General features: G+C 40.7%; 1 protein-coding gene across 1 annotated transcript in view; it reads right to left on the reverse strand.

The window, feature by feature from the left end:
- Positions 1 to 24,206, reverse strand: part of KCNK10 (potassium channel, subfamily K, member 10) — a 72,842-nt gene extending 48,636 nt beyond the window's left edge. The window contains exon 1 of the mRNA XM_009319430.1: positions 24,155 to 24,206. Within this exon, the coding sequence (XP_009317705.1) occupies positions 24,155 to 24,206 (52 nt within the window). The remainder of the gene's footprint in view (positions 1 to 24,154) is intronic.
- Positions 24,207 to 24,708: the final 502 nt, after the last annotated feature.

The raw sequence follows: 24,708 nt of genomic DNA on the forward strand, positions 1-24,708 counted from the left end.
CAGAAAAGTATTCAGAAGAAACGTAAAATAGAGAGGTTGTGTGAAGCCGTTAGAACCTCCCTTCCTCTATAAACAAATATCTTAAATCTGAGTCACAACATCTCCTTACTGAACTAAATAAATTTGAGTATTCCCAGAAGTGGCTCAGCTGATGTAAATCAGTGTAACATAACTTCCATGGATTCCATGGAATTTAATCAATTTACATTAGTTAGAGCCCATAACTACTGTGTATATTGTGAATCAACACAAAATCTGCAAGCCTGAGGGCTGATTTTGCACACTTGAGATTACTCAGCAAAATAGTCTCAGGATCTGAGGCTCACAGGGTAAGAAGAGAGCAGAATTCAAATGACAGAAACAGCATGCTACAATTTTTTGAAACAGCTCTCCACCTTACCATGACTGGCATAGTCCAGTGTAGGCTGGGTGAGCCTTTCAGTGGAGAGAGATGCCCGACTTTGATATCTCACAATTTATAAGACAAGAGGAAGGAAGTCAAGAGCTGGTAGAGTTAAAACAGCTTTTGTTAGTTTTCTTTTCCTCTCTGCTAGTACAAATGTTGTTTCTTATTCAAATCCTATTTCTGGCAGAGTGTTAAGATTTAAGATGTTAAGTGTTAAGATTTAAGAACAAGATGGGAAGTTCATGGTAGGGAACGTAAAATGTTCTTATAAATATTGTGTCACTTAAAGAGCTCAATGGATTACTATGCTCAGCTTGCTTATCTGTAAAATAAAAGATGACTCTTTTCCTAAGAAGAACTGTGTTTCATTTTCTGCTATTAGCAATAGCTACCCTAAGTGTATGTAGAAATGTTGATCCTAAAGTATTTTATATTATATAAATTAATACATTGGAAGACTCTACTAAAGCAGCTAGTTGAGCAACTGATGTGTAACAGAGACGGTTTTCTTACAAAGCTGATGCAGAAGGCACAACTGCAGTCAAGACCCCAGAGATGTTTCAGGGTAGATTTTAAGCAGCAGTTAGATATTGGAAAACTAGTGTAGATACTCCGTCTAGCAGCTATCTCACTCTTTATGACAAGAGAGTGGGATTAGTGACTTGAGCACATGGTAAGAAGTCAGAAGTCCCGATTTCTAATTGGAACTCTGCCTCCACGAACTTGTGCTTTCAGAAAAGTGCTACCATTTGCCTTTAAACCATGGTTTCACCAACTAGAAAAAGATAAAATAGTGCTTACTTTTCTAGCGTGACTGTCCTGCAAGAATCCATGCCTGTACAATTTTTGAACAAACATATGAACGTAAAAATGATATAAACTTCCAGAAGTTTAACACCTTACCCCAGTAAGAGGATGCCAGTGGGCAAAGAAAGGTGGGTTCCTGTTTGTTTGGATAAGCTTCAAAATAAAGCAACTGAAGATATTGATGTTACAAGTCAAACTAAAATGTTAGGATCTGTACAGTTTTACTAAAATCAAAGGATGGACTACAGTAGCAATCCAACAATGTGCAGAGGTATACAAAGAGTTTAAGAAAATTAAGGACTACATAAATTCTTGGATTTGTAGAGATAGTTTAGACTATAGTTTAGGACAAATGTAGAGCAAAAGAGAAGAGGATATGTTTACAATAAATGCAGAACAATCCCTGCTTTATTTATCCATGTTTTTTTCAAAACAAGCTGCTGTCAGAACAGGCTTTTCCCAAAACAGAGTCTCATCCATGTGTGTTTGTTAAATCATATCGAAGAAGACTTAATCTGCCTCACTGAAAGCAATGGTGAATCTCCATTCACATGCATGCACTAAATTAGTAGACAGGTAACCTCAAAGGAACAGCTACCCTCAAAGGAACACACCAGTGTTTCGACACACACCTTACCCCAGTAAGAGGATGCCAGTGGGGAAAGAAAGGTGGGTTCCTGTTTGTTTGGATAAGCTTCAAAATAAAGCAACTGAAGATATTGATGTTACAAGTCAAACTAAAATGTTAGGATCTGTACAGTTGTTCACCTCCAACAGTACTGCACTACCTGCACTTGACGTACTGGCAAACAGTACAGCCAGGCCTCCCATTGATATGTGAGGAGCTTAAATACCTGAGATTTCTGCTATATTGACGAGAATTAAGGGATCAAAACTCTCACTCATTGACCATCAAGAAGACTGTGGCAAAGCTTAACCCAAGGTAAGCAGTTGGCAGTTGGACTAGATGACCGTTGTAGGTTCCTTCCAACTGAAATATTCTGTTCTAAAGCAAAATACTGTAATGTAAAACATTGGAGCTATTGAAACGATGCACCATAAGACATTGTTTCAGGTTAAAAATTGTCCTTTATTACTGCAGGTATGCTTTGCTTTAGGAGACTGATGTTTCTAAGAACAGGGTAGACTAATTTCTGCCAGAAATATTTAGGTATAGTTGGCCCTGCTTTACAGCAGCAGGGTGAGCTAGATAACCTGTTATGACTCTGGGAAAATAGTTCTAATTTAAAGGGAAAATCTCCAGACAGAAAGGTTCAAAGTACGGCCACCTCAGAAGGACAGCTTCAAATAAGAGCCAAAATGCTGAGAGGATGTTTGACTAGCTTTTGACTATAAAAATGTTAAGCATGGCTTTGCCACACTGACCTATATCCTGGCAACTGTCTTACCCAATATGCCAAGAACAAAGGACATACCGAAGAAACCTGGTTTTAAAGGAGAGTTTCTCAACTGGTTTAAACCAAATACAATTTTTTTAAATCAACATACCTTCCTCTGTGGTATTGCTGTCACAATTTTTATCTGTGAAAAAATGTAAGTCAGGTTTAATGGAGTGTCTTATTTAGTACTTGATTTTCTTCCATGTTCCTGTGTTACATGAGCACACAGGAATGTACATACATTTTAACGAGAGTATAATAGAGTATTCTTGACACATCTGATGCAAGTGTTGGTTTCACAGGATTCAGCACAGAATTAGATTGAGGCCATATATACTTATGCATTCATAAACCCAGCAGCCGGCTTTAAGTTTAATACATAAGTTGATCAAAAATGAAACGGGACATTTCGTCTTCCATTTTAGTGGGTCAATCCAAGGAAGACGACAAAGTACTTTCAGCTCAAGTAAAAAGGTTCTTTGATGTGCATCTGAAGGTAAGTACCAGTATGTTTCCCCAAAATCCTCATAATATGATGGGAGGTTTTTTTAAAGAAAGGAAATTATGCTTTCTTCAAACATTTACATAGCTGAGCACTCAAAATTTCCTGTAGAGTCTTCCTTATCTTTGTCTTAAAACTAGAAGTTTAGTTTGAATTATAAAGTAATCTTATCATGCAGTCCAGTTTCACTGAGAAAATTCATGAGTAAATCATCGTCCCTACAGCTTTCACAAGATCCTACATTGGGTTATCAGCACTTGTACATCCTTCCTGTAGCACTACTTAATAACCCAGCATTCTCTCCTGAAGTAATTCAGAAATATGATATTTTGTCAATAGTGTTTGAAGTTGCAGAACAGAGACCTGGAGCACCAAGGCTCAGAAATGTCTGTGAGGTGCTAGCCAAGTCCACTACAGCTTCCCTGAACTGGCCATTAAAAGTAGGTGGAGATACCTTCTCTAAAATGGATCATAAAGGACTGGGGGATGAAGGGACTCCACTGGCCATAGCTGTTTTAGCATCCTAGCAGGAGCCTCATTTATTTTGTTTACGCTGGACAGAGTATTCTAGTTTTTTGGGTTCCCCCCCACCCCTCTTCTGAAATGACCACACACTGAAGTTAACATCAAAAGGATTCCTGACTGAACAGTGTGGGAAGGCAGGAAAATGAGCAGCCCACCAGTGGATAACATGATCTTGCACTCCAAGGCTCTGGCTCATCTCCAAACAGAAGTTCCTGGGGGATATGGGTATCTAGCATTTGCTTCCAACCTCACAACTTTCCCACAGACTCCTCAAAGTGATTTCAGCTACTGGCTGCTTGGTTTAAGATAGCAGGGCTGTGCCTGGAAGTCAGAGCAAGGATAAGAGGTATGTTAGAGGAAGAGCTGAGGCATTCAGTGTATTAAGCTATCAGCTATATGAACTTCTCATTAATATGTCACAAACAGAAAATGCCTGTGGGTTTATGGATGAAGGGAATTTGTATGTCCAACGGGAAGCGGGTGGTTGCTATATGCATGACGGAAGTAATGAAACGTGGAAGTTTCTGTCCATGTGTAACCAAAAAATCATTAAGCCATTAAAATTTTGCATTATGAGGACATGGCTAATCATTTCCACCACCTGCTTTGCTTGCTATTCCAGCCCCCTCCCCACTCCCATTCTTCATGTCTGTCTGTTGTGGTTTTTTAACAGGTTTTGTAGAGAGCATCCATTTAACCAACACAATGAATGTCGGATTTTTACACGCTGGGCTCTCAAAAATCTGACGCTGGTTTAGAAAGTCTGACTTTTAGAGCAAAAATCCCAGTAGACAATGATTGTGTCTGCCTTTGTGTTTGTTCAGCATCTTCGCATGATGTGGGCTAATTAACAGGTGACATTTCAGCTGTGATCAAGAAATGGGAGACAACATCCTGCCTGCAGGCTACGATTACACATGGGACAGAACACTAGTATCCCTGTAGCTGTTGTTCTGGATTGAGGCATAATAATAAGCACTGCTGTCTGGGGACCATGGGATCCATACAGCCATGGATCAAGAAAACTGCTCTCAGCGCTGACATGTTTTACACCAGTTTGGCCCCGGTCCTTCTGCATATCCCCAAGGTGTTCAACCACACGACTTGAGCAGTGAAAGTCATCGTGAACCTGCCACACAAGGGGAATTTCACCCTACTGTTTGTACAGCATTTTGCTGCAAACTGCCATTGAAGTGAGAAGCATTACTATTATGTTCACTGTTCGTGAAAGCAAAGCTTGACATATTGTTTGTTTGGAAAATGCACAGAGTGCCTCCGAGCATATAGCTTTTCACTGCAGCAGTACCCCACTGGTTAAATCTAACATTGTTTTCCCTGAAGTGGATTCTCTAATGCAGTATTAGCGCTGCTGACTTCAGCAACATCTCAGCAGCCTGCTGCAAATGCAGTCATCAGTGGCAAGGCATTCAACGAAGTACAGAAAGAGAGACAAGTAAAAGCAGAAAAGGCAACATACGTTAAACAAAAAGATTGAATATGCTGTTAGAAAGAAAGTAGCACTGATTGCTCCCAATTTCTCCTTTCTCAGAGTGGGGCGGGGAGAAGGGAGGGGTTTGTTAGGTTACAAAACTGCATAAGGAATAGTCACTGTTTGCTTCCTATTATAGGATAATGCTAGTGAAATAGAGTAAAAGTTCATATATTGAGTTCTCTCTGTTGGTAGGGAGAGAAATGTCGGTAATATGTACCAGAAGGAATTATGTCTAACCATTGCTTTGCCATCCCTGGCAGCAGCTTTGGGGAAAATGTCATATAAAAAGGCTTCTGCAATTTTTGTATAATTTGTCATACATTCCCAGCTCATGCTCAAAAGTATGATTCTTGGTAAGTTTCAAAAAAAATCCACATAATTCTGCTTCATCAGTTATAATTGAAACATACTAATTAATAGCTCTTAGAATACCCCAACTGCTTAATTGATTTGGAACGCAGTTGTTACAAGAAAACAAAAAAACACCACTGTTTTATAACGTGGCTTTCATTCTTCTACATTAGAAAACTACAGTTTAGGCAAAAATAAAAAATCTTAAACAACCTAAATTGGAACATGGTAGAAATTAAGAAACCAGTGTGGTCTGAGTTAAGGCCTCTCTTTCTGCAGAAAGGGCTTCCCAACTATGAGAGTCTTCACAGAGTGGTGATGCTGGTGCAGTGCAGATCAGAAGAACTAAGGGGAACTTAAGCCTCTTCTCTGTTCCTGGAGAGCTTCTTTAGTGGCAGACAAGAAACTTAGCTATGCAGTAAGTCATCAGAATGAACCTTGCCCTCCACTGAAGGACACTGTCACTCCTATTTGATAGCAGTTTCTTCCAAAGGACAAATCTTGTGGGAATCTTCTCCAATTTTTACTGTCCATACTACCAGAGTACCGCTGCTTCCATTTAGTTGTACAGCAAGTGCCTGACTGAAACCAAGTACCTGCCTATCTGGTCTCCATGACAGTGTATTTGGTTTAGGTGGCAAGATGTTGGTAGTGGGGTGGCTACAGTGGTGGTCCCTGTGGGATCAGGCCAGGGGCTGCCCCATGCCAGACACAGCCAGTTCCTACTGACTCCAACGGACCAACAGCAGGACGCAGCTGAGCCCATCAGTGAAGCTGGCAGCACTTCTGTGAAAGCATAGTTAAGAAAGGGAAAAATGTTGTGCAGGCAGTGAGGAATGAGGGAAAAAAGTGTGGGAAACAATCCTGAAGACACCAAGGTCAGTGAAGGAGAAAGAGGTGCTCCAGGAGCTGTAGGAGATATTCTCCTGCAGCCTGTGCGAGTTTTGGAACAGACCACGGTGGAGCAGGTATTTCCCTGCAGCCCATGGAGAGGACCACACCAGAGCAGATATCCACACTGCAGCACATGGAGGACCCCAGACTAGAGCGGGCTGATATTTCCTGAAGGACTGAGAGACCATGCTGGAGCAGATTTATCCTAAAGGACTGTAGTCCATAGGAAGGACCCATGCTAGAGCAAGGGAAAAGTGTGAGGAGGAAGGTGCAGCCCAGAGGAACTGTTATGAACTCACCACAACCCCCCATCCCCCATCCTCCCACCCCATGCGGGGTGGGGAGGAGGAAGAGGAGTCAGGAATGAAGGAGTGAAGTTGGGCTTAGGAAAAAAATAAAGGAAAGGGAAGGTATTTTAACCTTTGTCTTTGATTCTCACCATTCAAATCTATTTTAATTGGCAATAAATTAAATTAATTTTCCCCAAGTTGAGTCTGGTTTGCCCGTGATGGTAATTACTAAGTGATCTCCCTGTCTTTATCTTGACCCACAAACTTTTCCATCTGATTTTCTCCCCCTCTCCTGTTGAGGAGGAGGAGTGAGAAAGCAGCTGCGTGGGCATCTGGCAGCCAGCCAAGGTCAACCCGCCACAGACACTTTGCACAGGGGCAATAAAGGTGAGGACACAACTCAGACTGTATTGTTCAGTACGGTTTTTCCTCTGAGTCTCACCAGTCATGGAGTGCATATGGATTTTGGTGAAAAAGTCATCAGTCCATTACAATCATGCCCTAAGAATATCATTTGTCTTGTTGAGTAGATTTGATTTTTTCACTTTTTACCATCTTTCATTCTCATTTTTCCTTCCCACACATAAGCATTTTATTTCACTCATTTTCTATACACATTTAAGAAAATTGTTATTAGCAGCATACATTTTCACATAACGCTAAATGTCAAATTCATTAAATATTTCATGCTGGCAGGAAGTGCATATAGGATAGCGGCAACACAATGTGATATCTCTGACTGACAATTTTAAGAAATATATGAAAATCACAATCTGCTTGCAGATGTCAAAATTGGGTGCTGGGTAAACTTGACTGGTTGGAATACTTATTAATCTAGTTGTGATTAGTTTAACAAGTGTGTAAAAGATTAAAAAGTCTATGCAATTACCATTCCCCTGAGCTATGCCATGTCCCTTTTATTTGTGTTCAACAGATTTTGTGAGGCTGTTGAAAGACTCTGGTATTCTATCATTTCACTTTAGCAATTCTGAACCTAGTCTCCCTAAAGAGGTAGAAAAGAAGTACGTACAAGATAATTTAATTTTAGTCAAGAAAGTATAGTGAAGAGAGAGAAGGGTCTGAATACCATTTTTATAGTTATTGTATTTCTGAAAGGCACTGCCATTTCTAATTGTAAATTCTTTAAAGCACAGAAGAATGGCAGTTCAAGCATCCACCTCACAAGGAGCTTTCAAAGCAGGGAATGGAAAAATTCACAATAGCTGCTCAGGAAAATAAAAAGTCTGCAGGACTAAAATCTCAGTGCCCTTAACCATATAAAAACCAGAAAATCTCACTATGCCAACAAATTCAATCCTAAATCAGTTTTTTTATCTGTCCTTATTAACACTTACTTATTATAATTATTTACTTCATAGAGAATAAACTCCTCAGAACAGCAGCCCTAACATCAGTGCTGTTTAGAACAGGAGTGTCACTGCTTTGAATATATTACAAATAGCAATAATTACCATTTATCACATCATCAGGCTGATGTTGGACAACAATAATTTTCCTTAATCTTTCATGTGAGGAATTCAAAAGTATTTTCAGGCTCCTTCTTGCAGACTGGTCCAACTTTCATTAAGATTTGCACAGAAACCAGGTTCAAGCCAAGAAAAGCTGGGTAGCTTTGTTAGCATAGTGCTGCGCTTCTGTTCATAGGCCTAGCCACTTAGCAGGACGTATTTGGTTCAAAACAGTGCTGTACCAGATAGGTTCAAGTTCACAGTTTCCTTGGGCTGGCCTAGCTCAGACAGCAGCATTCAACTCTCACTGCATATAACTGTGTAGATATAGCCTAGACAAAAAAAGAAATTGCTTAACCAAGATCACACAACAAACGACAAGGTTGGAGTAGAAATCCACTCTCCTGCTCCCAGACTTGTGTGTTTTAAGACCTATCCAAAAAGAGCCACTCCTATTTTGGACATCTGTGCTTTATTTCTTTAACTTTATGTCCATTTTTGGCTTCCGCACGACCTTTCATATGACTGCATATAGTTAGTAACCAGTGAAGATGAAGATATATGTTTTTCTTTCTTCAGGCTAATGGAAAAGGGAAGCAAACTCTGAATGGCACAGAAAAGGCTGCTCTATTCAACATCTTTCTCCACTTCACTTGTCACCAAAATATTGAATGGTGACTAAATACTGATATGCTTCATTGTAACTGAGTGTTAAGAGTACAGAAATATAGAAAGAGAGAATGAGTTAGCAAACTACAGGAGGCAAATACTGGATCTGTATTTAAAAAATACGGGAAATATCAGTCCCTTCAATCAGTTTTGACTGATCTCTTATCTTGGTTTGAACCACAGTAAATCAAACTCCACCACATATTCAAATGTCATTTGTTTGTGACACAAAATTATTATCAACGCAGTCATCTTTTCAACATCCCGCTTCGATTTTCATTGCAACTTTCCAAAGTATTATCTCAATATAAATGAAAATGTTTGGACTAAGTGTAAAAATGTGAACTGTAGTCTCGCAAATGAAAATAAGACACTGACTAACTGAAGACAGTGAATAATTCTTCCCCAGATTTCTTAAGAATAGGGCAAAAAATGACTGATTAATCTGTACCAAGGAAGTAGGGGGTTATATATTAGGAAAAAGTTTAGCTACAAGGATAGCTAAGCATGGGAACAGCCATTGATATATTGAAATCTCCTTCATTGGAAGTGTCTAAGAACAGGGCATAAAATCATCTGCCAGAAATCATTTAGGTCAGTGTTTTCAATCTGTGCCCCGCATACTCCTATGGACCCAAGAAGAAAAGCTATCAGTGAAGGGTAACAAAGAAAAACAGCCTAATGTTGTAGGCTTGTATTCATCATCCAGGATCTGTAAACAAACTGGTGAAATGTTAAGGGTATAAAAAAAAAAAATAATTCAGAATCATTCATCTTGATATTCTAGTCCCAACTCACAGCAGGAAAATGCTCTTGAAATCCTTTCCCTCCCCTTTTGTGTAAGATAGTCAAACACATCTCAACATTCCTCTTTGCATCAGTTGTGCCAAGTCTGTAATAATCTTTCATGTTTATCTAAATATCTCAAAGCAATTCACAAATAATAGATAAACCCCTGTGACACTGAGGAAAAACAATACTGTGTGTGTTCACAGTTTGTCTCATGTAAACACTGCCACAGAGATGTTAGCAAATTAATTAAATTCAAGAGTAATTTTGAAAGTTGATTAAAACAAGGTCTTTGTCATACGTCCATCAAGCAGCTACAATGATTTGTCATCAATGTATTAGCAAATCTTCAAGTTCTTTTAGGGGACATGCTCTTTTCCACTATACATGACAAAATGCTGGTCTGTCTGTTACAAGATTAATAGACAGCCATAAATCAGACTCCTTTCTTTTGTTGGTTATAAAGGAAAAATGATACCCATGTGTAAGCTGCTCTTGCTGATTATTTACAAGAACTTCCAGATTCTGACACAGCCTCCCTGCTATCAGAACCGCAGTCAGAGCCTGCCCACGAACCTAAAATGGACTGCCCAAGAGCTACTCTCTTGCAAACACAGCCTTAGAGCTCCTGCCTACTGAGGCTATGCAAATGGCAGGGAAACAACAGGAAGCCCAAGGCTGGCTTGTGCAGGTATCAGCCAGAAGTTATCCACTGACATTAAAAAAATCTCTGCAAAAGTCACAGTCATGGGATGCTGGGATACTTTCCCCTCCCTCCTCCCTCTCCCAGGCACTGCACTTTTCTAAGGCATACGTGACAGCTCACTGGTCAAAAGAATGGATGTGCTAAGGCAGAACGTGAATGTGAACTCCAGGAACAGCTGAAAGCATCTTCCTTTTTTTCTTTCTGGTTTGGCTTCAGGACAGCAGTCCTCGGGGGGTTCCTAGCTAACACTTATTGGCATTAACATGAAGATGCACTGCTGCTGACACCATTTGTAGCACTACTTACAGAGCTGCCAAGTCCAGACGAATACTTGAGGGAGATTTGTCTTGGGCTGGAGTGAGATTGTACACTGCTGGAGGGCAGTTCGAATTTTGTTTCCCTTGCTTTGCTTTCTCTCTCTCGTGACCTCTCTTCCACCCTGCCCTCCTCCAAATCCACCCATCTGCTCTTGTCCCTCACTTCTCTCCAACCCTGCTGGCAGCGTGGGAGGCAGCATACCCGTAACTCCCTGCTCAGTTCCTCTTCTCGGCACTCAGCTACCCTCCCTGTTGCCTCTGACACTTGAGCCCAGAGCAAAGAGCCAAGCACATGTTCACATGTGACGGGACTCATCAATGAACTTCAGGTATTGGAAAATGGAAAATAGAGTGGAAGAGCATTACAGTGAGGAGCAGGAAGAGTTGAAGGGAGATTAGAAGTGATTGACAGGGGCAAGTCCCAAATAAGGAGCCCTCCTGCTTCAAGATTGGTGACTGTGTTTGTTCCAACACACTCACTGGCAGCAGTGCTACCATCAGGTTTATGAAGCTATTTATAGAGCAACTGAATACAGAGAAACCCAAGAAAAATTCTCACCTTTCCCTTTCTGAAATAAGACTAAAACCAATAGATCACTGCTGAAACCTGTTTCCCTAGCATTAGATCAGTATTTCTTGCTCTTGCTAAAATTGGGAGTTCTAGTTCATGCAGGTCTCTGCTCTGTCAAGAGCCAAATAGGAAGCAAGTGCTTTTGGCTCAAGATCTCGGAGTATAGAGATGACTTTGTGAAAAAGAGTTCCTGTCAGAAGAGGTGAACATACCATTGTTTTTCCTTATTAGGTAATACATAGAAAAATTTCTTTCTTGTCAGTATGTCACAAGCCTTGAGTACAAACACCAAGGAATAAATAGCTGCTCTCTGGTTCTCTGCAGACTTCACCCTTCAATGAACAACAGACAGGCTGAAGCAGTCATGCTGCTGCTTATCCATAATCTTGTTTTTAAAGACTAATAAAAAAAGTCCATTGCACCATGACATGCCATTGGATGAAATGAGTTGACTACTTTACCTCACCAGGAAGTGTCCCAGGATTCCAGTAACATTTAGGAAGAGTCTGAATCTCCCACCACAGGAGTTCAAGATGTTCTGCTTCAAAGCTTTAATATCTTCATCAATGACATAGACAGTGGGATTGAATGCACCCTCAGCAAGTTTGCAGATGACACCAAGCTGAGTGGTGCGGTCGACACGCCAGAGGGACGGGATGCCATCCAGAGGAACCTGGACAAGCTGGAGAAGTGGGCCCCTGTGAACCTTATGAGGTTTACAAGGCCAAGTGCAAGGTCCCGCACCTGGGTCAGGGCAACCCCCAGTATCAATACAGGCTGGGGGATGAAGGGATTGAGAGCAGTCCTGCCCAGAAGGACTTGGGGGTACTGGTGGATGAAAAGCTGGACAGGAGCCAGCAATGTGCGCTCGCAGCCCAGAAGGCCAATCGTATTCTGGGCTGCATCAAAAGCAGCGTGGCCAGCAGGTCAAGGGAGGGGATTCTGCCCCTCTGCTCTGCTCTGGTGAGACCCCCCCTGGAGTACTGCGTCCAGCTCTGGAGCCCTCAGCATAAGAAAGTCACGGACCTGTTGGAGCGGGTCCAGAAGAGGGCCACGAAAATGATCAGGGGGATGGAACACCTCTCCTATGAAGAAAGGCTGAGAGAGTTGGGGTTGTTCAGCCTAGAGAAGAGAAGGCTTTGGGGAGACCTCATTGCAGCCTATCAGTACTTCAAGGGGGCTCATAAAAAAGATGGTGGCAAACTTTTTAGCAGGGCCTGTTGTGACAGGACAAGGGGGAATGGCTTTAAACTAAAGGGGGGTAGATTCAGACTAGATATAAGGAAGAAATTTTTTATGCTGAGGGTGGTGAAACCCTGGAAGAGGTTGCAGAGAGAGGTGGTGGATGCCCCATCCCTGGAAACATTCCAGGTCAGGTTGGACGGGGCTGTGAGCAACCTGATCTAGTTGAAGCTGTCCCTGCCCACGGCAGGGGGGTTGGACTAGATGACCTTTGGAGGTCCCTTCCAACCCAAACTATTCTATGATTCTATGAAAGAGCTCACAGGATGATGTAGGGTTAGGGTTTTAGCTGCTAAAGCAGCTGGACTGGGATCTTCCAAATATCCTATCTCAAGGATTCACAAAAAAAAAAGTCTTGCAACTTAGCATAAGAAGGCCTGTGTATGAAGGGAAGAACATTCTTATTGACAGAAACCTAGTGGTAAAACAAAGCAAGTGGAGGAGACAAACAACAAAGGAAAGATTCATGCTAGCCTTCCTAGCAGGAAGCTAATCTACATTTGAAATGTGATTGATGCTGGCTGTCTGCCACGGGTACAGCCTCACAGTGGAGTGAAGGAATCTCTTGATTACCTCAGTCAGGCGAAGGGGACTTTAGCAGCACCACTGACTATAGTATAGACTGGAACTGTGAGACACCAATACATTGCTCAGCTGGGGCAGTACAATATCTCCTGCAGGACTCTCTTAGGTTAATAGCCAAGGAACAGATCTTTCACATATGAGTAAGGCCAGAAAAACCCATGCAATATAACCTCTAACCCCAGAATAAAAATAGTGTCAGCACTAAATGTTCCCCTTCAAAGATTTCTTGGGGCACCCTTACGGATGTATCTGCACATTACTGACCACACCTAAAGAGCTCATACTGATGCTCCTCTGTAAAAACAAGAAGTAAGAATTTCTGCATCAGTCTAGTGGTGAATTTCCCAATCTGGCTAATGATGGGAATCTACAGAAAAATACTTTGAATTCAAGCAAATCTCATAATGATCCATCACTTCAATTAAGTGATAATTTCTCAAATTTTCTGGGCAACAGCAATAAAAGTGGATCTTTCATCATGTGGTAATGGTCAGAAATCTTGTAAGAAGCACATCAGTTGGGCTATTTTTCAGTTCACTGGAGCTATACTATTTGCATATCCTGAGGATCCAGTCTATTTAGCAGTCTTAAGTTCCTATACACAGTAACAGTCTTAGTTAAAGTGAACAAAGGCTTTTCAATACTTTGAAAATCTATTCTGGAACAGGACGAAGAATACATATAAGATAGCTATTACAAAATTACTCTGCGGAACAGATCTTTCACAAGGAAGAGAAAGTTGCTGTTTGAAATGCATTTGTTCAGCATAGCCATTTTTATTTTCTCTTATTCTAAATTCTTTATAACATACATATTTTTCTTTCACTTGGTGTGTAAGTTGCACCAATAAAGTTGCCACAGTCAGAATGATTTACCTGTCCAGTCTGCATGTAAGACAATTATTAGAAAGTGACTGTGAGTCAAAGAGAGCTCAGGTAAGCAAAAGGAATTAGGTTAAAGAGACTTCAGACCCATTATGCTGCTCACGGCAGTATATAATAAACAGAACAGATGAACAGTGCCACTGGGTGGCTGGGCGGGCACACAGAGCTCCAGATCAATGCCAGGCTGCTTCTGGCTGTGAAAAGCTGGCTTGGAGCTTGCTATATAGTATATAATGTAGGGTATCTTAGATGATAAGGAGTCTGGTACAACAACTGAATTACACAATACTTTTCTTATCTCATGCTCAGCTTCTATTCAGATAATATTGTAGAAATACAGTTGTAATTTGAACGATGGTAAAACTTTATAGCTACACAAGGATGGCATCTGATGATATGGTATAGCTTCTAACATCTCGCAGTACTTCACAGTGTTGCTATACTGCATCACTGACATGTAGCTACATGCATTCACAGATCAGGCTTAAGAAAGAGACAGCTGTGGCCCTCTAATCAGTTTTGCCCATAATTAAGCTTCACTTAAGCAAAAGTATGCCTGCACAGTGTATAGCAGGTGGACATGAACTCATTCTCCTGTGCTCAGACCTGGTGAAAGCAAATGAAATCACTGCTAATAATGGCAAACTCAAAGTAGTATTTTATTACTTTCAGCAGAGCTGCACTAACTGTGACAGTGTAACTTCTTGTAACCCCAAAGCACACACAAATTGAGAATGAATCCACCAGGAAAAAGTGGTGTACACCTGCCCTAAATCCTCCTAGTGAGAAGCTACCCAAAGCCATTTGAGCTTAAGTTCAAAATACGAGCAGGAACAACCCTTGCCTTATTTCTTTCCTTTGCTGTAACTTGGAATACATCCCATTAGAGTCATTACAGATGTGGCCAAATTGGTCAGTGCAGCCCGGAGAGTGATTCTGCTGACCCTAAACCAGACATCTACTGAAAGTTCTCCAGGTTCCACAAACCATATTTGACTATATCTCCCCTAACCATAGCGGGTCCTTAGAAACTTACCTCTGTATTTCAGATATCTACCTATATTTAGGTGTTTTATTCTCCAACTAAGTCACACTCAAATGGCGTAATTCAGTTGCCCATCCATATCATATAGCACCAAGTGAGAGGTCCTAGAATATCCTAATTGCCCTTAAGCTGTTGCTCCAGAAGGGCAGAGGTCTCCCTTAGCTCCATTATCATATATACCAGGCCTATGCAAACATCTCAGCTGCCTTAGAGTCCCTTAAATGGCAGCAGATGCATATTCTTAGAAAACTGAATCAACAAAAAATGTCTGGTAGCAATGAGAAATTCAGGTCGCAAGGTTACATGTCAGTATATCATTGTAACCCAGTAATGAACTCTGCTTCTCATGAAGGCAAATTAGTATGGTGGCTGTAGCATCATGAAGAGGTGGCTTTGGTGGTGGTTCTGTAGCTGTCATGATTGCTGCTACCCAAGGCCTCTCTGCACCACCCTTTCTTGTGCAATCCAAACTTAGCAGTCTTAACATTTAAATAATCAATGATGGATCTGAGTTAACCTAGAGGAATGTCTTTGAGATGTGTGTGCTGCTTCCTTCATTTCAGCTGGGAGTTTCTGCGGTACCATTTCTTTTACAATTCTTCCACCACTGAGGTTTTTCACACATAGTAGCTAGTGACTGCCCTTTGTTTCTTTAAAATAAAAAGCTGAAATTTGAGAGGATAAAAGCCCTGGACAAGCTGTCAGTATGTATTCGCTGTTTTCAAATCATGCCAGTACTATTATATTACAGTATCGAGTAAGAGAGAAATAATCCAAGCACCCTTTAACAGCATATCACTGAATCTTAAGAACCTCAGTGGCACAAGTTTAAGGTGCCAAAATCCAAAATCCTCATCCAGTAAAGTCAGTAACATGTTGTTTTTTCTTCCTAGGGAAGAAAAGATGAGTCAGTCCTGCTGAGATATGAACATATGGCTCTAACAAATCTAGGTACTCAAAGCCTGATCCTTAAAGCACTGTGATGATCCTGTAGGATAGTGATACCAAAATACCTTGTATTGCTTAGTAAGAAGATGGGTTTTAGGGTGTTAACTTTTGTTACCCCCTACTAGTTAAACAGTCTGTTGTCTTCAGCAAACAAAGGTCACACAGTCATGCGTAATCCAATCCATGGGTTATCAGAAATACAGAGAACTGAAGCAATTTAAAGACCTATTGAATGCATCTCTTCAGGGGCAGAATTGAGGAACAAACGGAAGCAACATAAGCATGTTTCTCCAATGAAGGACTAGCCAAATAAACAGATCATCATCTATTAAAGATACTTACTTCATGAGATAAAGATATTTTGTAATATGTCCATAAGATTATATATACTGTGCTTTAGTTTTGCTCACAGAGGAGCCTGATACATGCCTGATAGAGAACATAAAGATACTTCATTATTTTTTTTAAATATGTCCTAGGTTACGAGCTTACTTCTAAAAGGTAGAAAGAACATCATGTGCTTGAAAACAGTGAATTCTAGTTGGAGGCAGCCAAACTTGTATTCATGTCCACCCTTTCTTTTTTTCCAGAGCATTTTCAGTCTTACCACAGGTACACCCTTTTCATTCTGCATTTTCTGCACCTCTGGCAGCAGATCTGACCCTGTCACACTTTGGGTCCATTCTTTTGTAATCTATATTACCTGAAGCAGCTTTCCTTTGTCTCTCCTTGTTAAGTCTTTATTTCTTTTCAAATGTCTTCTAAAATTTCAAATAGCAAACTCAGACAAAATGCTAGACCTTACTATGTCTGGACTTTTAAAAAAAATTGGACCCACACCCAGACTTTGCAGCTGATCACTACCCCTATTCAGGACTCCAGATCCTAAGTGCAACAAGTTTCAATCCCTTTCATATATTTTATATGTCATGCCTCTTGTCACAGCTCCAGCTTTCTGCAGGATGTTCCCCTTCCATTTTAAAAACAGAAAAATAAAATGAAGCCAGGCTTGTGTATTCTCTTCCACCTTTTTTTTCCCTCTATACAGGTTTTGATAACAGATTCTATCACCTTACTGGCTTTCATTTCCACTTCCAACACTGAGATATACCCACACTGAAATTTCCACTCTAACATCAAAATCTTACAAGTGATTTCCTATGCTTGTATTTTGGGACATCTGAATAACACATAATAATACATGCATTTGGGACACTTTGCCAATAATAAGATTTGTAATAGCATAAGAATTGTATTAGCAGTTAAAGAAAAAGATGAAATCTGAATTCTTGGTCTCAACATTCCCAGACCAAGAAAATATCCCCTAAATTCTGTGTTTTGTTAACATGGTAAGAGATTCATAGTTCATTCATTATCATTTTGTTTAAATAATCTGAGTTACTGTTTGATTGTAACCGTGAAAAGCAGCCCAGAAAGTATGTCGGGAAAATAATAATAGTCCATGGACTAAAAAGGATTGGTACTACCACCCTGAAGTACAAGAGTATATGATATGTGCAGTTCTCACTTCTTGTTTTATTTCATTGGGGTAACCAGTGAGAACTGCATGGCACGTTATTTATGAAAATCAGCAGGTTCATCTTAGAGCACATTTTCCGTTATAGTTAAAATGTTTTTCATATACATGCCTTATATACAAACAATAGAAGTATAACCAATGTCTTAGGAACTAGAATATGAGCAGCCTCTGTCTGACAAAGGCCAGGTCCCAGGTTGTTTTCAATTTCTTACAGAAAACAAAAAACAGAGGCATTCCTATTAAAAAGGTATTAAAAAAGGTAGTATTTAGGCTTTTGGTGAATGTCACTTCTTTTATATAAAAATTCTATAAAAAACAGACAACTGTTTAGCATTTATATTCTCTGCTTTGGCTTTGGCTATTACACTGAGATTATTACAAAATAAAGGTTAGGCATTCCTATGACACTGAATTCTGTCATACTCTACCTGTTGAATACTAGTATGTTTGTTACCCCTTTCTTATTTTGACCTCCTCGTTGTTCCCTCCCCATTTCACTCCAGGTACTTACCCTATTTACAACACAACATCTAGGGCCCCTGTTCTCCCAGTGATTCCAGGCACTCCTTTACTTTTAACTCAGTAAAGCCTGCAGGGACAACACAGTTCTGATACTTTTAAAATGAAGAATCTCATGTTGCTCACCTGAAGTGAGTGGTAAAATTCCTAGCTTCAGATCATATCAAGAGAGTAAGAATTAAACTGTATCACCATATATATGCACTCTTCTGTCTGAAGCTGATATAGTCCACACGCTAGCTACATAAATCCACATAAACACCAAAAGCTAAACCAAAACCTACCCAATTACAACTGATATCATACAACTTTCTCCCAAAAGCAAACTCCATCACTTCAGGTAGCATCAGTTTTCAAGAGTTGCCCAAGGGACTTTTCAGGCCAAAAGCCTATTAATGGATTATTCTTGTACATATGTGGCAAAAAATAGCATTGGTATTCTTCACTGAAATAATAATTCTGTCTTAACCTCTCCCACTGCTGACAATTCTACTGCTCTCCCTGTCTTAGACTTACAGCTTCATTGCCTTTGATTCTTTTCATTCCCTTTTTCTCACAGTACAGATGACATCTTAATGATACCCTACCCTTCATCTCTCTTACCTTGACTAGAGTTCAGTCTTTCCTCACTATTGCTAAGAAAGCTGCTGTCCAGTCTTTCACTCTGTCACTTTCTTATTACTAATTTTACTTTTCTGAATCCTTAGTTTTTCCATTTCCAGGGCATCCTAAAGACGACAATGATTAAACTAATAGCTCTCTGCTGTCTTTCTTCCTCTCCTACTAATTCAGTCGTATCTTCCTATGTCTTACCACATTAGGGTCCACAGTATTCATCTGCCTCCCCTGCAGGCTCCACGTAACCTTTAATAAAGTTCTGATTTCTTCATTCTCTGTTATTTGTTTTCCAAACTCTTCAAATTTTCCACCTTACTGTATTTGCCACTATTGTGCCTACACCGTGCAATGCCAGGAGTGTCCTCCTGTTTATCCAATTTCTGTTCTCCTTCAAATCTCTCTTTAAAATAAACTCGTTACAGTTGTTCGGCACCTCATGCTTATTCGACACAGCAGAGTCCTGGTCTATGAGATGGGTCAGTAGCCAATACAATTTTGTGATACAAGTAGTACATGGTCAGTACCCTGCTGACCATGGGTCATTTGCTGGGATCAGAGCTACTTTTTTACACATTATAGCTTTCCATAGCAGTCTTCTTACACTGAGCTACTAAGAACTGACTTACTAGTGCAGAAAGATATTGTCTAGCTCACATTTGCACTCCTCTTCTTTTCATATATCTTCTTAGAAACAGAGGACAGAAATGAACACCCTCCTTCTACTCATCTATGCCTTTATAACCAAGTTTGCCTTCTGCATTGGTCTCTTTGAATGAAAGGACAGAAAAAGCAAGAACTGCAGCAGTTTGTAACACTCTGCAGGCAGCGTCAGTTTAATTTATACTGAGTAGCTGATGCTGAAGATTTTTCCAACAAACAGTCATCAAGGGATGATCCAATCCTGATACCTGCACGAAGGCATCTGAGACTCAGCTCAGTTGTCCCACATATAGGTGTCCAGTGCTGCTAGAGGTGTCTCAGGTGAAGTGAGAAATCCCATGGCAGGTGACACAGGACCTATGAAATACTTGAGCCCCTCTAGAGCAGCAGCTGGGGAATATCAAAGGTCTCTAGATACCTCTAATGGGAAACTCAATTGAGTCTTCAGTGTCTGTAAAGAAACACAAGTAATACTAGTTTTCTCTAGTTGTAAAGCACAGAGATAACCTTATTTCTTAATTTATGTGATCTGTGTATGATGACAGGCTGTTTTGCTCCCTCCTAATTGTTTTAGCATTTGATTGCAATACATATGCTCTTCTTTCAATAGCAGATCTTAGATTGCTCTAAACAAGTTAATTATATTTCACAACACCCTTGTGCATTAGGGAAGTATTAATATTCCCGTTTTGCCGTCAAGGAAAAAGGAAGGAAAAGAAAGGGTAAGTGGCTTACTGAAGGTTAAACGGTAAGTCAGTGGCAAAATCTGAAGAGGAATTCCAGACTCTCAACCACAGAATTGAATTCCCCACAGACCACTAACTCCCATGTTAAATGTAAGGATGATAATAAATGCATGGTTTTAGGGTTCCAAACTGCAGAAAGCCATCCTACACAAACGATGTCTTTGTGAAAGGACACAGGAACTTGTATCAAAACTTCAGAGTTCCAAAAGGTCAGTGTAGAGATAAACATCTACCTGGAAATTCAAAAGGCTTTGACATTCATATCACTGCAATGACAGCAAAAAACTGCAGGCATGAAGGATGGGACAAGGCTGAACTCCATTTTCTGCCTACTACGAGCATCACCAAGATAGACATCCTTCCCTTGGAAAAGACATCTCACCATCACCCTGCAAGACAGTCATGCTTGGGGATAATTTCTGAGCATATTGGAAACAGTCTCATCTACCCTTCTTTTCTACAAAGAAACAGCAATTTTAAGCAGATAATTCATGGGGGTAAAAAATTGATATTGCTGTAACATCCAGATGTCTCAGTTAGGATGAGGGACCCACAGTGTTTTAGGTACTGTATAAGAATATATGTGCAAAGAGATTATAAGCCATTTTAAGCATGGACAACAGGTGGGTGTAAAAAACAGCAGGAGGAATGCAGGAAAGAGGGGAGATGAGAACAATAATTACAAGAATTAATGTCTTCATATGCTGCTATAAACCCAATCTTATATTCTGAAAAGTATAGATGGGATTGTATGAGGTATGAAACTAAAAATCTGGTCTTTCACTGATTTCAGTTATTATTGCTTTACCTGAATTGCACCAAATGGGAGAAGCAAAAATCAGTGATAGGCAGATCAAATGTTTTATGATTGTGTATATCCAGGCTGATTCCACCAGTAAGGCAAATCACAGGTTTGTTTTTTAAAATGTAAGGCCAGGTAGTGTGAGATCCTGTACCCCTACTCGATGTATCCAACTCCCCCTAAAACATTCTTGAGGTGCCTGCTTGGGTCTTTTACTCATTTCTTACCCCATTCACTCACTGTATATGAATAGTATGGTTTTTAATCTATATATATGAGTTTCTAGGACATATTTCACATTGGATTGTTAGGGACAAGTTCTAGTGACTTTTGCCATGGAGTTTGATCTGTTTGTTAATGGGATTATATAGCTTGATTTCTTGGGATAGTAGGGGACTTCACTGGAGGAATCTGGACCCTATATACTTCCAGGTTTATGAAATATTTGGTTTATCTAGAAAACACACGCAGCATTTACAGGGAACACACAGATATACCCTATACCAAAGACAAGTGGAGATACTACACAACAGGATAAAAACACAGTTTAGTCTCCATGCCCTGTTCATTCCAGTTTAATGGCTGAGAAATCAGCCTCCCATTAGCTATCTGTCAGACACCATCCCTCATGTCAATTCTATTCTTTTAAACCTGTTCTCTCCACAAGTCTTTCTATGGTATATTGATCTTTGCTGACATGAACTGAGAATACCAAGTTTATGCCAGATGAAAGCTACCAGCAGACTCTAATCTATTTATCTATGTTAATATTTATAGTTCAGTCAGCATTATGGAGTTTGAGCATTAATTCATTTCAATGACTATCATTCTGACCTGGGTTCAAACCAGCAACATCATCGGTCCCAAGCCAGCCATATCTCCACAACAGGGGCCCTGGCCTTTAGAAATGTGTATAGTTTCTAGAAAACATTGCCTGGAATAATCAGATCTGAGCAATCTTTGAGATACCATTGCTCCCATTTACATCGTTGGACTGCTAGCTTGCCTGCCAGGAACATCAGTTGATATAGTTCGAGTACTGTTAGCACAAGTTAGCACAATTCCTACTAGACAAAACTGTGGAAACTGCACGTTCTGTCTGACGACCAGAACAGGGCACAATCATACAATATGCACTGAAATGAGCCTGGTATTTGTGTGTAAACATTAACTGGACATGAGCTCTGCTTTTAATACTTAGGACTCTTTGTATCCTTGCACCACCAGCTTTCTACATGTTGATCTTTGTATCTGAGAAAAGCTACTCCATTTCTTAACTCCAGGGATATCACACAGGATGCAAAACATAACATCATTCTTCCCAGGTACATGCAGAGAACAGACTACGTATGTGACTGTAAATCAAATTCATTTTAGGGCTTTAAGTGATTTTGTGTAGATCTTTGCTAACATTTATATCTACATAAATATATTTTCATTTCAAAAAGAATGGAACTCTGATCTACCTTGTCTTCTACCCACACCACTAATTGTTCAGTGGGACTATGTGAGTACAATGTCATTGCACTGTTCCTCTACTGGTTAAAGGATTGGGCCTTAGACAACTTCTCCTTACCAATTTGTCTTTTTCCATTCCACCAAATTTTATCTATTTCCTGAGTCCCTTGGAGAATTAGAAATTAACATTTTTTGCTTCCTTCCTGGCTATACATTAGCATCCTTGCTGCCTGGCTAATGAAGTCAATACACTGAGGGGAAACAACAGGTAGGATTCTGCAGTCCTTAGCAGGGATTCAGCTTGGCAGAGAGGAAACCTGCTGGGTTTGAGGTCTTTTACCTGTTACAGTACTCTATGGTTTTGGGCACATTAGTAAATTGTGACCAACCACCTGTTGGATCCATACGCTTTAAAGCTGATTGCCAAGCAAAGGAGCTGCATACAGAATGCCATCAGTACAGCCTCCTGTATGCCTTGTCAGGGGAAGGGAGGAAAAGCCTTTTTGCATTAAAAGGCATTTTGCAATACATCATAAAATGAATTAAAATGAAGCAACAGCAAACATATATTCAGAAAAGTACCTGGGAAGAGCAAGTTTTCACCACACAGAATTTTGACCCTAGGATAAGGCATATACTGTTATTAAAATAATCAAATCTCTGTTAGCACTACTATCCATGTGTTCATTGTGAAGCTGAGGGCGGAGGAGGCCGATCTGTCAATTTCAGCCTTCACCTAATTAAAGATGTAGTAAGGCTTAAACTAAAGCTTAATTGTGTATACTATTCAAACAGCACAGCAGATCTGCTCAGCAGAAAGTTGTCTGTTCTGCTGTATTCCTTCTACACCAGAAGAAACTGTTTCTAACGTTTCATTTTGTAGACGTGAGGGCACAGAGGATGACAGACAAATTGACCACTAAAACCAAACCTGCAGAATACAGATGAATAATCAAAGCCTGTGCTATCACTTCATACTTCCTGCAAGCACTGCTGTACAGCGACTGGCTGCCAGCAGTTCTGCTGCAAACCTGAGCATATGGCTTCAAGTTGCTGTGCTCCTGTACTGATGCACAGAAATATGACACACCAGTACACAAATTACCAGTAGGGTTTTTTTCAGTCACTTCTTCTGTAGGTTGCATATGAACCTCCTCCCTATGCCAGGAAAGGAGAGCATTTCATTATGGTTTATTTTAAAACACCACTTGGATCGTTTTATTGAAAACCACTGCACTGGCGTAAATCTCCATCCACCATCACACAAACACACTCCCCAAGACAGACTCCAAACCTAACTATAGAGTTAATCAAACTATCCACTCGGGCCGATCAATTCTTAACAGGACAGAGTAAAGAGTCTAAAGGTCCCTTTGAGGTCCATTATTTAATGTGTCTTTTTATACCATCCACACTACGGGTTATATTGCTGCAGCATTTTGCTCCAGTTGCTTGCCAACAAACATTTGCCATCAAGGAGCCCTGAGCAAGCAGTCACATCTGTGTCCATTCCTGTACCACCCATTTAGCAGAGACAATGATCACTAGAAACAACAAAGGAGCCACAGATAAAACAAACAATGCTGTGAGCCAGAGATCACTGCCATCCCAGGCAAGTTTGCCATGGAAATATTCAAGAAAAAGGGAGGGGAGGGAAAAGAGATATCAAATATAGAACTATAAAACTTACACCTAGAAGAGGTTTTACCCATGCACCCACCCAACCCCACATCTGAGGAGCATTTTCTAACACACTGCTAGGATCGAGCAAGAAAGACTGAACAGTGCACATGGGAAGCAGACAAGCATCAAACACCTCCTCCCATTTGGAGTCAAATAGTCTCCTACGAGTCACTAGACACAAGGAATAATAATAACTGTTATTCTTATAGTCATGATAGTAATAGAGAATCACCAACCTTGAGGATCCCAGTTGACCTGTTTTCTTGGAGTCTCGATTGGAAATTTCATCGCTTCCTTTTTGCACAGGGAGGAAAAAGAATTAAATAAATTCCCAACCTTCCTGTCTCAATGCTGCAGTCAAACAAATTAATTTCAAATTATAGGGAGCCTGCGCTGTTTGACTGAGGGGAACTGGTGGTTGCCAAGGAAAGAAATACACAAATAAATCAAAGAAGGTGGGGAGGGGCGGGGAGGGGAGTGGAGTGGAGGGGTTTGTACCGGCGAGGTGAGGAGGGGTGCAGGCACCCCAGCAGAGAGAGCGGGAGAAGGGACGGAGTGAGGACCGGAGAGGGTCTGGGGGGGAGCGGGAACGAAGCAGGCTGAGATGGGCAGTGGGTCCAGGGAGCTGCTGGCTCCTGGGGAGGCTCCCGCAGCTGGCTCGCCCAGTCCACCTGCAGATGTCAGAGTGGCGGGGTCCCCGCTGCAGCTCGGCCCCTCTGCTGCGCCCACCTGAAGGGGCACCCGGGCTGGCGAGCCCGCAGGCTTGAGGGATCGGGGAGTCAGCCAGCCC

The sequence above is a fragment of the Pygoscelis adeliae genome, unplaced genomic scaffold (genome assembly GCF_000699105.1).
Source record: "Pygoscelis adeliae isolate BGI_AS28 unplaced genomic scaffold, ASM69910v1 Scaffold71, whole genome shotgun sequence".
NCBI lineage: Eukaryota > Metazoa > Chordata > Aves > Sphenisciformes > Spheniscidae > Pygoscelis > Pygoscelis adeliae.